General features: G+C 34.3%; 1 protein-coding gene across 1 annotated transcript; it reads left to right on the forward strand.

Moving 5' to 3' along the window:
- The first annotated feature begins 3,902 nt into the window (after positions 1-3,902).
- On the forward strand, positions 3,903-4,878 carry LOC100676195 (olfactory receptor 6C3-like). The gene has a single exon (XM_003405506.2). The coding sequence runs from the start codon at positions 3,903-3,905 to the stop codon at positions 4,839-4,841; it is 939 nt and encodes a 312-aa protein (XP_003405554.2). The 3' UTR covers positions 4,842-4,878.
- Positions 4,879-14,235: the final 9,357 nt, after the last annotated feature.

Here is a 14,235-nt window from a genome sequence, read left to right on the forward strand (position 1 = left end):
AATGGGAATCCAAGAGTATGTATACCCTTGTGGACCTTTGTAATCACTTCATATTTCAGTCAGTGTGAGATGGTAAGCTATTGGAGGATTCAAACACAGATGTATTATGTTCCAACTTGATATTTTAGCAGAATTACTCTGGCTGTCGTATATACAGGAGTCCCTGGGTGGCGCAAATGGTTATGCGCTTAGGTACTAGCTGGATGTTTGAATCCATCCAGAGGCATCTTAGAAAAAGTCCCTGAGATCTACTTCCAAAAAGTATCTCTGTGTTACTTTGGGTTGCCATGACTAAGAATTGACTGAATAGCAATTGGTAACTGGCTCTATATATATATTGTTGTTGTTGTTGGCTGCTGTCAAGTCAATTCCGACTCATAAACACTATGTGACAGAGTAGAACAACCTCATAAAGTTTCCTAGGTTGTATTCTTTATGGGAGTAGATTGCCAATTCCTTTGTCCTGTAGACCCATTGGTGGGTTCAGGCAGCCTACCTTTTCGCTATTAGCAGAGGGATGTATATCTACATTTCTGTACCTCTGTATCTGTATCTCTTTCCCTCTATTTTTCTTCCTTTCTTCCTTTCTTTCTTTTTCTTTTTTCTTTCTTTCTTCCTTTCTTTCTTTCTTCCCTCCTTCCTTTCTTTTTCTTTCTTTCTTTCTTTCTTTCTTTCTTTCTTTCTTTCTTTCTTTCTTTCTTTCTTTCTTTCTTTCTTTCTTTCTTTCTTTCTTTCTTTCTTTTCTTTCTTTCTTTCTTTCTTTCTTTCTTTCTTTCTTTCTTTCTTTCTTTCTTTTTCTTTCTTTCTTTCTCTCTCTCTCTTTCTTTCCATCTTTCCTTCTTTCCCTTCCTTCCTCCCTTCCTCCCTCCCTCCCTCCCTCCCTCCCTCCCTCCCTCCCTCCCTCCCTTCCTTCCTTCCTTCCTTCCTTCCTTCCTTCCTTCCTTCCTTTCTCTCTCTCTTTCTTTCTTATCATCTATCTGTCTGTCTGGTCTGTCTCTCTGTCTATCATCTATCTATCTTTCTATCATCTATCTATCCTCTACCAATTTGTCATCTATCTATCCTTATATCTATCTATCATCTATCTATCATCTATCTATCATCTCTCTATCCTCTATCAGTCTGTCATCTATCTATCCTTATATCTATCTATCATCTTATCTGTCTGTATTACAGAGTAAAACCTGTGTTGCAGAGTAGAACTGTGCTCCATAGTGTTTTCAATGGCTGTGACTTTTTAGAAGTCAAATCTGGCCTTTTTCCAAGTCAAATCTGGGCAGGTTTCAACTACCAACCATTCGATTAGTAGCTGAGCGTAAACCATTTGTGTCACCCATGCACACACACAAACATATACACACACATAGAGAGAAAGAAATACTGATACATAATGAGAACATAAAAGACAGAATTGCTGTGAGATACACATCTGCACACACATAAATAATTACTATACAAATGCCACTATTCAAGGTACTGTGTGGTATATGGTTAAGATTCCATGTAGTTCCTTTATATGCTATCCATTTGTACTACAAATCCAAAACAGTTTTCTGTCATCTCATGGTGCTATAGTAGAAAAGTTTCCTCTCTGGTGTTGCCAAAATACAAAGACTATAAGCACACTAACTTCCTGAGGATAAGTTCAGAATTTCAGGGGGAAAAAAAAAATATATGCGGACTTTGCATACAATGATAAAACACCAAATTCTAGACCCAACTATCACATACTCCATATCACGTGGTTTTTACAATTGTCTCATTTACTTCAATAATCGTGGTTTCTTATCAATATTATAACAAACGAAAAGACAAATGTCTATGATTCATCTTTCAGTGACGATTCTCCTTGGCACTCTTTGTTTTCTTAATGAATTCCCCTGAGCTGACAAAAAGATGCAGATAAAATAAGTCCAGTTACATATGTATGGCATACACAGACAGGAACATTCCTTAATTTATATTTCTCAAAGCAACACTCTCTGAAGCCTAAGGAAAATATTAGTAAGATTTTATAGATACATAATCATAAGATTAAATATTCATTTAAAATGCTTGCATAAATAGAATAAGTTTTAGTAAAGAAGTTCTTATGTATTATATGAAAAGATGCAGATAGGAGAGTGCTTTAATAATCCATCCATGCATAAGTGTGTGTGTGCAAGGAGATTAGGTGAGGGGAAAAAAAAAACTGGAATGAGTTGTATCATACTAAAGTGTTTCAACTATTTTGTTATACCAAGAATGCAGGATAGTATAGGTTAGATATTACTAGTCTAGAACTATTATCTCTAAGAACAATTAAAAAATTAAGTCATCACTTTTGTTTTGAGAGTGTAATAGGGACTAATCAATGGTAACTCACTTTAATAGTTCTGAAATAATAAGAATATTTCAGCAAACCAGCCAGTGGAATTTCACACTAAATCATCAAGAAGAAGCAAGAAGTAAGTAAATGTACTATTCTTCATTGTGATATCTATCATTCCATTTTATTTAAACATTATAAAATATTATGTGGACCTGTGGCTGTGGACTTACAACCCTTATAATATTGAAGATGAGATCATTATTTATTGCTGACATGACCATTGAGTTCCAACAGAGGAACACAGCAATCGGTCTTGTATTGTTCATTTATGCTTTTCTAAGTTTAAATGCAATGTGATGGAAATAGGAATATAAAAAGGCATTCCCTAACTGAAAGACTATCTTCTTCCTAAAACCAAAAAAACCTGTTGCCGTCAAGTCCAACTCAGCAACCCTATAGGACAGAGTAGCACTGCTCCGTAGTGTTTCCCAGGAGCACCTGGTGGATTCGAACTGCCAACCTTCTGGTTAGCAGCCGAGCTCATAACCATTGTGCCACCAGGGTTTTGGCCAATTACTTGTTCGTTTCCTATAAAAATATTATAAAACTCTGTATTGTGCATTGTAAGAGGTAAATGTTTTCTAGGCAATGATACATTTCAATGACAGAAGTTTCCTTGCTTTGCCCACCTGGCCTATTTATCAGAAAAGGAAAATAAAATGGGGGCAGAGGGAGTATGATAACATCATGTAAACCCTTGCTGTTGTGTGCCATCGAGTTCAGTCTGACTCACAGTGACCCTATGTGGTTCAGAAATGAACCACCCCATTGGGTTTCCTGGGCTGTAATCTTTATAGGAACACATTGCCAGGTCTTCTCTCTCTGAGTGGCTGGTGGATTCCAACAGCCTACGTTTCAGTTAGCAGCCGGACACTTAAACATTGGCCATCAGAGGATCTTAATTAAGTAAAATTTAAGAAAGAATGCAAACACATCCTTCCCAGAGATAAACATGTGTGTTCTAAAGTGAGATGATTACTATGTGACCAGTTGTTTAACCTCGTGCAGGTTTCTAAACTATGTGTGCCTAAGCTTCCCAAAATCCAAAACAAAAAGGCAGTTAGGGCTAAATAATATCTATAGTCCTTCAAAATCTATATTTAGATTTTACTACAGCCCAAACTGATTTTTATAATACTGCATAAAGGGAAAAAAATCACCATGTTTTCATATGTTTTATAAAAGAGCTAAATATTTTAAGAATAATTAGAAGCTTAGTTTTAAAGAAACATTAAGGAAATAGCTTATGTTTAAATGTTAATGCCAGAATATTTATCTATATGGTCTGTAAGAGTGTATTTTCAAGGAAGAGAGGTTAATATTTATCATGAAATAGTGTTTGCTACTTGAACGATAGGTTAAATGGAAAATGGAGAGGGCTGCTGTACAGAAACATGTGTTTTCTGATTTTATAGATTATTCATCCTTAAAAATATTTTTTTTTAAAAAGTGTACCTAACCTCCATGTTGTTTTAACATTTTTATGTTTCTATAAACTTAAAGGGAAAAAGAAAACAGAAAGAGATCAGCAATGAGAAACCGAACCGTACCCACAGAATTCATTCTTCTAGGACTATCAGATGACCCAGGGCTTCAGATGGTGATTTTTCTCTTTTTAATTATCACATATATATTAAGCGTCACTGGGAATTTGACCATCATCACTCTCACCTTGGTGGACGCTCATCTACAGAGCCCTATGTATTTCTTCCTTAGGAACTTCTCTGTATTAGAAATATCCTTTACGACTGTCTGTATCCCTAGATTCCTGGGCACAATTATTACTAGAGACAAGACTATTTCATACAATAATTGTACAGCTCAGTTGTTTTTCTTCATTTTCATGGGTATAACTGAATTTTACCTTCTTACGGCCATGTCCTATGATCGCTATGTTGCCATCTGCAAACCCCTGCATTACACTATCATCATGAACAACAGAGTCTGTATGCTCCTTGTCTTTTGTGCTTGGCTGACAGGATTTTTAAATATCTTCCCACCAGTTATTCTTTTTCTCCAGCTGGATTACTGTGGCTCTAATGTCATTGATCATTTTGCTTGTGACTATTTTCCCCTCTTGCAATTATCCTGCTCAGACACATGGCTCCTAGAAGTGATTGGTTTTTACTCTGCAATAGTGATTCTACTTTTCACTTTGGCATTAATAATCCTGTCATACGTCTTCATCATTAGGACAATTCTGAAACTCCCTTCTGCCAGTCAGAGAAAAAAAGCTTTCTCCACTTGTTCTTCACACATGATTGTCATTTCCATCTCTTACGGAAGCTGTATCTTCATGTATGCCAACCCTTCAGCAAAAGAAAAGGCATCATTGACCAAAGGAGTGGCTATTCTCAATACTTCTGTTGCTCCTATGATGAATCCATTCATATACACTCTCAGGAACCAGCAAGTGAAGCAAGCCTTTAAGGGCACGATCCAAAAGATTATATTTTTCACTGGTAAATGAAAGTATTATTAGTGTTAAAAGAATAAAGTTATTGCAGATGCCTTCCATTGTGCATACTCTCTGAAAGCTGTCTCTTCACTATGTATTTTTCCTCATTTCCACATTGAAATTTCCTCTATATTTGCACTCAATAAATTTGATAAAGCTGAAAATTGCTACAAAATTTTATGCAAATATAAATACTTTATTCAGACGATTTGGTTGAAGTAAAATTGATATTTTCATTGTATCTATGCACCTCATTCCTGAAAAGACAAATGACAATAATTCTGGATTATATTAAAGGATAAATGATTTTCTACATTCAATGTAAATGCCTTTTGTGATATAAGGCTGTGATCATCTTTTAAAACTCTTACAAAAAGCCAGTTTGCATTGTTCTTTTATTCTTTTTTCCAGAAGTTCCAATTAGAAGAAAACAGAATAAATTTTAAGTACCTTTGATGCTTTTTTCATCTTTGAGAAGTAAAGGCGATTCTGAATTCATAAGTGGAAAATATTTTAAATGCCAGTTAATATTTATGGTCTCAATTAGAGGTGGTTTCCTTTAAAAGAGACACAGGGCCTTAAGTTTGATGGAAAGAGCGTCAGAAAATATGTGGAATCCTGAACTTCTCATTCTTAGCAGGTAATAGAAATAGCATTTTTAGGAACTTTTGATTCCACCAGAAATTCCTATGGAATTCAATAACCACAATCACAGAAGGGTGGGGAATAAAATGTAGCTTTCTATTTAAAAATTTTATTAAGATCATGAAGTAATGTGTATTCAGATGCTTTATAATATTTATAGTAATAATGGTAATAGTGCAAAGGGGGAGAAGACAGATTAATCTTTTTTTTTGTTTTTTAGTATTATTCCAGACCTGTCTAATATTTTCTATATATATTAGCTCATTTAATTCTTCCAACAGCTTTATGAGGTACATGCAATTATTATTGCCCTTTGGTCAGATATATTTTTCTTTGGGTGAATTAGATAACTTCAAAAATTAAAAGCAGATAGAGTACAGCCAATGTGAAATAAAACAAGCAGAAGTCATGAAAGTATGAAAAACTGGTAAGAATTCAAAATTCTAGAGATCTGGATTTTAATTTGGGGGTCTCAAAATTACTTTGATATTTTTGGAGATGGGAACGTGAAATAACATTTGCTGATATTATTTCACCTGAACGACTCTGAATTAGGCAATTCATGCACTACTCATCTTACAGCCCTTCTCTGAAAGTATTATTAATATTCTTAATTTATAAGTGAAGAAACAGAGTGAAAAAGAGGATGAGAGTTCTTTATGGTCACAGCGATTGTAGCCTTCAGAAATGGGATTTAAATCTATTTCTTTCTGACCCAAAAATGCAGACTCAGAGTTATAATACTCTCATTTTTACTTGAACAATTTATGAACAAATGTTTATGCTAAATATTGTAATAGTTAAAGGGCTTTTTAATCATCATTTCAATTCAGGCTATACTTAATTATAACAGGCATTGAGGAAACAGTGATGAAAAATGATGACTTTTGCCATAATCAATCTCAATTTCTGGTGAAGATAAAAATTATACAGAATTAAAATTTAACTTGATAAATGAAACCATTAAAGTCTAATCAGCCTATAGACCTGGTACTATTACCTACTGTCAAAGATACAATGTCAGTTTCTCTGCCTTTTCTCCTAGCAAGATTATAGTCGAATTCATAATACTAGCTAAATGTAATTTCATTTTAACTTAAAAGTCATAAGCATATGATAAATCTTGTCTGCTTTCGCTTTCACCTTAGTTTTCACTTATATTATCTTTCTTGGTTATCATCTTGTGTGCTATTTTGAACCTTACTATTTCCTGAGAAAAAAGGATAACTAGAAACATGGCTGTGATGGTCTGCCAGCTGGGACATATCTCTCCAGTAAGACTTCTCTGGCCTCTTTCTGTATTGTGGATCTTGAATTAATCTTCTACTCAGTTTGCCTATGTACTGCTATTATGGATTGAATTGTGTTCCTGAAAATATGTGTTATAAATCCTAACCTTGACGCCTGTGGCTATAATCCCAGTTTGGAATGGATTTCTTTGTTATGTTAATGAAGTATGATTAGTATAGGGTATGTCTTCGATCAATGTCTTTTGAGATATAAAGAGATTAAACAAGCAAGCCAAAGAAGCAGAGATGGAGGAAGAGAAAGCCAAGCCACATGAAGATCACCTAGGAGCAGAAACTCTGCAAAGACCTTCCTACAGAGCAGACAGAGAAAGCCTTTGCCTTGAGCCTGTGCCCTGATTTCAGAGTTCCAGCCTCCTAAACTGTGAGAAGATACACTTATGTTTGTTAATGCCATCCACTTGTGATATTTTATTATGGCAGCACTTAGATAACTAAGACAATTATTATATCTATTATTCTCCCAGGTCTATTTCAAAGAAGCTATATCAAAGACCACACCTTAGATTTCTAAGAAATGTCAGACTATTTCAAGTCCTCTGCAATTCGACCCAAGAAACACTGGGATATAATTCCCAAATTAAATCCATGTACAAAACAAACAGAAAAACCAGTAACAATTAATAGGTATTGAATACTGTAAGACATTATCTTGTTAATAATAAAATAAATGATTATACTACAATATTTTTCTTAAATCAATATCCATATGTGAATAATAACAGCTTATTATAAGCAGAATAATAATCTTCCAATATAAGTTTTTTTCTAATTCTAATGTGCTTAGCTATAATTAAATAAATCCTTGCTATCCCCTCTTTGGAAACCCTGGTGGTGTAGTGGTTAAGTGGTATGGTTGCTAACCAAAGGGTCGGCAGTTCTAATCCACCAGGTGCTCCTTGGAAACTCTATGGGGCAGTTCTACTCTGTTCAGCTATAGACTCGACGCCACTAGGTTTTTTTAATGTGGTCCAGGAAATTCTTTCAGACATTATTTATACAAATAATTTTTAAATGCCAACTAAGTAGCAGGCAAGCATTAGCCATTGGTTAACAGACTATGGGATCTATACCCTATAGGATTTTAGGAAACAGAAAATAAAGGTAGACATTTACATATAGAATTTTTTTTATATAAAAAAATATGCCAAGGGCTATATCAATAGAAAAAAATGTAGATGCTCACATTTACAGTAATCCAGGAAAGAATCTCAGTAGAAATAATAAACTCAAATGAATATTCTGGGCAAAGGGAAGCATAATTACAATTAGGCAGAGTTGTAAATTGAGGGAAGAAATGTATGTAAATTGTGGTAAATAAGTAGAAAGCATCCAGTAACAATTACTTTGTTTTTATGCTTTCTATGGAAGAGTTGATTTTATTACTTCAATTTATTATATGAAGCAAAATAATGACCAACTCTCAACTCAATTTTTCTAATGTGGATATTATATCTTATAAACTGTTAAATAAATTTTTACCTATCTCTGTGAGACTTTAAGAATTCTCTTAAGTGGTTACTTTTCTCCTCCTAAAGAGTGAGGCACAAAGATTCACAGAAAATAAGAAATGTATTGTCAGTAAATATCAGAACAGTGATTTTTGTTTTGTTTTGTTTTTTATCAGAACAGTGATTTAATTATATGATCCCACCAGTAAGCCATTGCACTGCCTTCTAAGTACTATGTACAATAATATCAGTAGGAAAATGGTCTTTGTATGGTTTATTACGTAGTATCTTCTTAAACACAACTATAGCCTCCCTGTCTTTTCATCTGTAAATTGGAGATTTTTTTTTTTAATTTTGATTTTTGATGTGAATAAACTAGATCTCTCCTTTGGATATGTTTAGTCTAGAAATATGCTATATTAATATGAATTACTCATTTAGCATCTTCCAAATCCCTTCAAGTATGTCTATCTATGTGTAGAGACTGCAAAGTCCACATTTTAAGTTGCCCCTGAGGCTGGGATTCTAAGTGAAATTTTGGTCTGCTTTTTATTCAGATGCACTCATAAAAGGTGTAAATTTTAAACATAGTTGAGTGAGGAGAGAAATAAATATTAGCCATATATTTCACAGATGTCTATCATAGTAGAAACAGATGACGTTCAATCTTATAGCAATAGTACTGGCTTCTTGAGGCTCAGCTCAGATGGAAGTGCAATTTTGTGGTGCGGCTTTGAGAAACATTCTAGAAAACTCTTTGTCACATCTGCTTCTCAGCCCTCCTGGTAATTCTTTAAGCCATTCACAGTACATTAAAAAAAAAAAAAAAAAATTCTTGGGATTCCTCAAAAAGCTAAATTCAGAACTAACATATAAAAATAAACATATAGAATCCAGCAATTCCACTCCTAGTTATATTCTCAAATGACTTGAAAGCAGTGACACATGTACACCAGTATTCTTTGCAGCACTATTCACAACAGACAAAGGGGGTTAACCTGTCCATTAACATGAATGGATAAACAAAATGTGTAATATACACACAATGGAATATTGCTCAGCTGTACAGAAATGATGTCCTGATATATGCTACAACATATTATATACTCTCAGTTACCAACCTCTTGACTACTTTCCCTGAGAGGCCAAAAGCTGATATAAAACAAGTACCTTTGCGATGCACTGTTTTTCACCTAAGGAAGAGAAAAAGCAGTATAGTTGTTCATAGAAATGGGGGATACTGCTATTGAAATGGTTCCTTTAAATCTTGGAATTATGAAGTCATGTGGCAGCATGACTTCCAGAAGAAAGAGGGAAGCATGCCCAAAGTGGTAATAAATATGGTAACAACAGAGATTTATGGTTTTAGGAAATGAATCATCCACCACCCACCTGTCAGCTGTGGTACTGTGGTGGCTTGTGTGTTGTTATGATGCTGGAAGCTATGACACCCATATTTCAAATACCAGTAGGGTCACCCATGGTAGACAGTTTTCAGTGGAGCTTCTAGACTAAGAGAGACTAGAGGAAAGGTCTGGTGCTTTACTTGGGAAAATTAACCAGTGAAAACCTTATAGATCACAACAGAACATTGTCTGAATTTCTTACTTTCAATGGGTCATCAAGTGGGATAAATTGCTAGAGAAGGACATCATGTTTGCTAAAACAGAGGGTCAAAGAGATAGAGAAAATCCTTTAGAGAGATGGGTTGACAGAATTACTGGAGCAATTGACCTGATCTTGTGAATGACAGGACCAGTCAACGTTTCATTCTGTTGTACCATTTGTGAATTACTATTTGCTTTACCTACTTCTAAAATGATGTACATAAGATTTTGAAAAAGGAACTCAGTAAATAGGAAAAGAAGTGTGAAAAAGAAGAATATATCCTTAATGATCTTTCTTACTATGCACTATATCATCCAGAGATAACAGACATAAAAGGGCCTGTGACGATTGATCTCAGTCGTTCTTGAGAAGTGGGGTTACTAATTTAACAATTGAGGGTGGTAGGAAATGTCTAGGTGCTAGGGATTTTCAGAGATTTTGAGTACAACTATATTCTGTGAGATTATATTTCTTTGTAATTCTACCTTTGGCATTTGAAGCCTGGGATTATGTGGCTCTTCTTTAGGAGATTTCTGCCAGGTGCGTAGAACTCTATCTATGACAGTCCATTCTAAAATAATTACTTAAATTGTGTTTTTTCATTTTTACAATCTAATGTAAGTTTCAAATACACATTATGCTACAGGTCAGCTTGTGAATCCGTTTCTATTAATTACTAGAACACCCCTCCCACCCACCACACGTACACACACACACACACACTGGTGTGCAAATGCTACTAAGTATGGAGTGAATGTATCAAAATGAGTGCATTTGATAAAAATTCTGGATTCACTAAGCTACCTTGAGTAGATAGGAAGTGTTCTAATGGATTTTTCAGGTGGTTAATAATCTGATCACTCATGGGTAACCTTCAACAAAAGAAGTTAAAATAGCATGAACTCCTTAATATAGTTTTCATTGATGAGATGTGTGTGATGAGATAGATCTGTTAAAATGCATTGATCATGTTAAAGCTATTCAATAACCTCAAAATTATGTTCCCTAAGAGGCCTAAAGTTAAAACACATGCAAGAATCTTAGATATGTATTTTTCTGTTGGTGGTGTGCAAAAAAGACAGTGGAATTGGTGATCAAAGTGGGAGACGCCATTATTGAAATGTCTCCTTAAAACAAGAAAAAAGGAAAGGAAGTGATAGTACAATTTCCAGAAGCAAATGGAAGTGTGTCCATAGTAGTAATAAAACATGATAACCCACAAAGAATTAGCTTTGTTGTAGTAAATCAATCTTTAGGACAAATATAAATAGGCAACCCACAGAAGTAATTCTTATACAATAATAATAAATCTAGATCTGAAGAAAGGACATTTGACCTGGTATGAATTATCATGATGACAGTCAGGCTTCCTTCCAACCCAGATAAGAGTCAATTTACAGAGCAAGATCACCTTCTGTGAATAATACCCTAGCTATCATTTAAGAAAATTCCTGCAATTCCACCACATACATATTTTACATCTCATGGTCAATTTGCAACAATAAGTTAGTGATTGAAAATAACTATCTTACAGACTGTTCTGCATTGTATAAGTAGCTACAAGTGAACTACTGAATTATTACACCCCACTGAGGAATGGCCCCACATCATAATGAGCGTGAAGTTGTCTTTTTTGAAGGGAAGGCTGTCCAGATGTAAGATTTTATACTCATTCATGGACATTAGTTAATGGTATGTGTGGATAGTCACAAGCTTAGAAAGATTGGAGTATCAATAAAGAGATATTTAGGAATTTGGCATGTAAATGAATCCATTTCCATGGATCTACAATATTAAGATATTTGTGACCCAATAACTTTTCAGTAAAACACTAGTCTCAAGTGGAAACATAATATTCAAGTGGATAATGTGACTCATTTAGTGAAGTCATTCATTTTTCCTGAACCATCCACCTCTATATTTGATTAATAAGATCATGAAAAATTGAAAAAGATGGCAAAGATTAACTTTATATATGAGTTTACTAGGGGCTATCTGGCTACTAAGATACCTCCCTGTCTAACATGATAATATCCCCCCACCCAAAAAAAAAAAACTTGCCTTGGAGTCAATTCTGACTTATAGTGACCCTAAGGAACAGAGAGGAACTGCCCCACAGGGTTTTGAAGGAGCGGCTGGTGGACTGGATCTATTGACCTTTTGATTAGCAGTCAATAGCAGAGAACAATGCCAAACTTCTCATATAGCTCAACTAGAGAGGTATCTAGTTGGGATACAAATTGAGGGAACAACTAGATACCTGGTATAAAGTATTAATTTTACACATCTTGGTCGCTAGGAGTTGGAAATGACTCAATGGCAATGAGAGTTTTTCCTTAATGGAAGTACAAACTATTTGTACTCACTGGAATATTTATTCTGAACATGCATTTACTGTACTTCCCAGAATGCTTTTGTTATCAATGACATCTGTAGATTATTACTATTGCTTTATCCACTGTCACTGTCAAAACGACCTAAATAAAATTGATCCGGAAAAAGGAATTCACTTTACAATAAAAAAAAGTGAGACATTATCTTGTATCCATGTTGGTTTGTCTTACTATGTACTATATCATCCAGAAATAATAGAGGCAAAAGTGGCTTATTCATGAGAAATATGGTTACTGATTCAAAAAGTGGAGCTGGTAGGAAATGTGTAGGTGCTAGGGAGGATCTTTCTAATACCACCATATATATTGCTAAATTGTAATGGGAGAAATGGCAAGCATACATGTAATTAAGAACATCTGATACCTCTGAATGAGGCAACAGTTACCCTACCACCAACCAAGGACAGTACTGGCTAAGTGGGGAAAAAGGTAGTAAAGAAAGGAATTTATAAATATAAACTAGAACCTCATAACAATAATAGAAGTGAAGATTTGAAGAATATATGAACTCTTAAGTCACAGATATTATTTGATTAAATATTAAATATATATGTATTAATATTATATATTTTGTTAATATTATGCTTATATCTGTTGGCATAAAGATTATTTAAAAACAAAAAATTACTCAAACTGTAAAACCCTTCAATTCCAAGAGGTCTTTGCCCCATTTAAAACTAACTAATCTCTACTCAAGGATCTCTGGTGGCACATGGTTAAGCACTCAGCTGGTAACTGAAAGATAAGTGATTCAAGCCCACCAGCTATCCCATGGGAAAAAGATGTGCTTAGTTTGCTTCTGTAAAGACTACAACCTTGGAGACCCTAGGGGACAGTTTGACACAAATGGGTTTGGGTTTTGGATTAAAAGTGAAATAAGACAGTGAAAGAAAAAGAGTATATACAAAAAGAACGCATCACTAAGCTGCCCCCTTATATAACAAGGCAATTAATTGATCAGTATTGTAGGATTGCTTTGAGTAAGGCCATCTGTGTTATTTCATCCCTGGACAATCCAGGAATTGAGAAGATTTTTGCTTCATTTCCTCTCTGTCATTGCTCTAATGTTCATCTCCTGGTTTGTAAGATGCTGATTATCCCCAATGTGAGGTATTATTCAATGCAATTGCAATTGCAATGAAAATTGCATCAAACATTTTTGTGGCTATTGTTGTGCTGATTCTTAAATTTCTATGGAAATGAAAAACAACGAGAATAGTGAAAACAATCCTGAACCAGGAGAACAAAGTTAAGCAAATCACAATACCCACATCGAAAACTTATTTTAAAGCAAAAATAATCAAGGCAGTGTGCTATTGGCAAAAAAGTAGATACATAGGAATATGGAACAGAAGTGAAAGCCAAGATAGAATAATCCTGATATAGTCAACTGATTTTTGACAAAGTTGCAAAGGCAATTCAGTGAAGACAGGATGGTCTTTTCCACAAAAGATCTTGGACAATTTGACATCCATATACAAATAAACAGAAGAAAGAAAAAATGATCATGAACTCATATTTTGCACTTTATGCTTAACTCTAAGTAGAAAACATAACTAAATGATATGTAAAATTATAATAATTCAAAAAGAGAGCTTAGAAGAAAATTGTATAACTTTGAATTAAGCAGCAGGTTTCAGATATGACATCCAAAGAATGATGTACAGCAAAAAATTGATAATTGGATTTTACCAAAATTAAAAACTTTTTCTCTGCGAGAGACACTGTTAAGAGAATGAAATAGCAAGCCAGAGAATGAAATCAAGCATTCCCAAATCACTTATTTGATAAAGGACATATATCTAGAGCTTATAAAAAAAGTTCAAGTTCGATAAAATAAAGGAAAAAAATTGAAATATGCTCAAAAATGGGATTCTGAAAGACAATTTATTGACGTCAAAAAAGCACAGAAAAAAATATACTCAACATCATTGCTCAGTAGGAAAAATTAAAACCACAGTGGGATACCATCACTTATCTATTAGAACAATCGGAATAACAA

The sequence above is a fragment of the Loxodonta africana genome, chromosome 4 (genome assembly GCF_030014295.1).
Source record: "Loxodonta africana isolate mLoxAfr1 chromosome 4, mLoxAfr1.hap2, whole genome shotgun sequence".
Classification (NCBI taxonomy): Eukaryota; Metazoa; Chordata; class Mammalia; order Proboscidea; family Elephantidae; genus Loxodonta; species Loxodonta africana.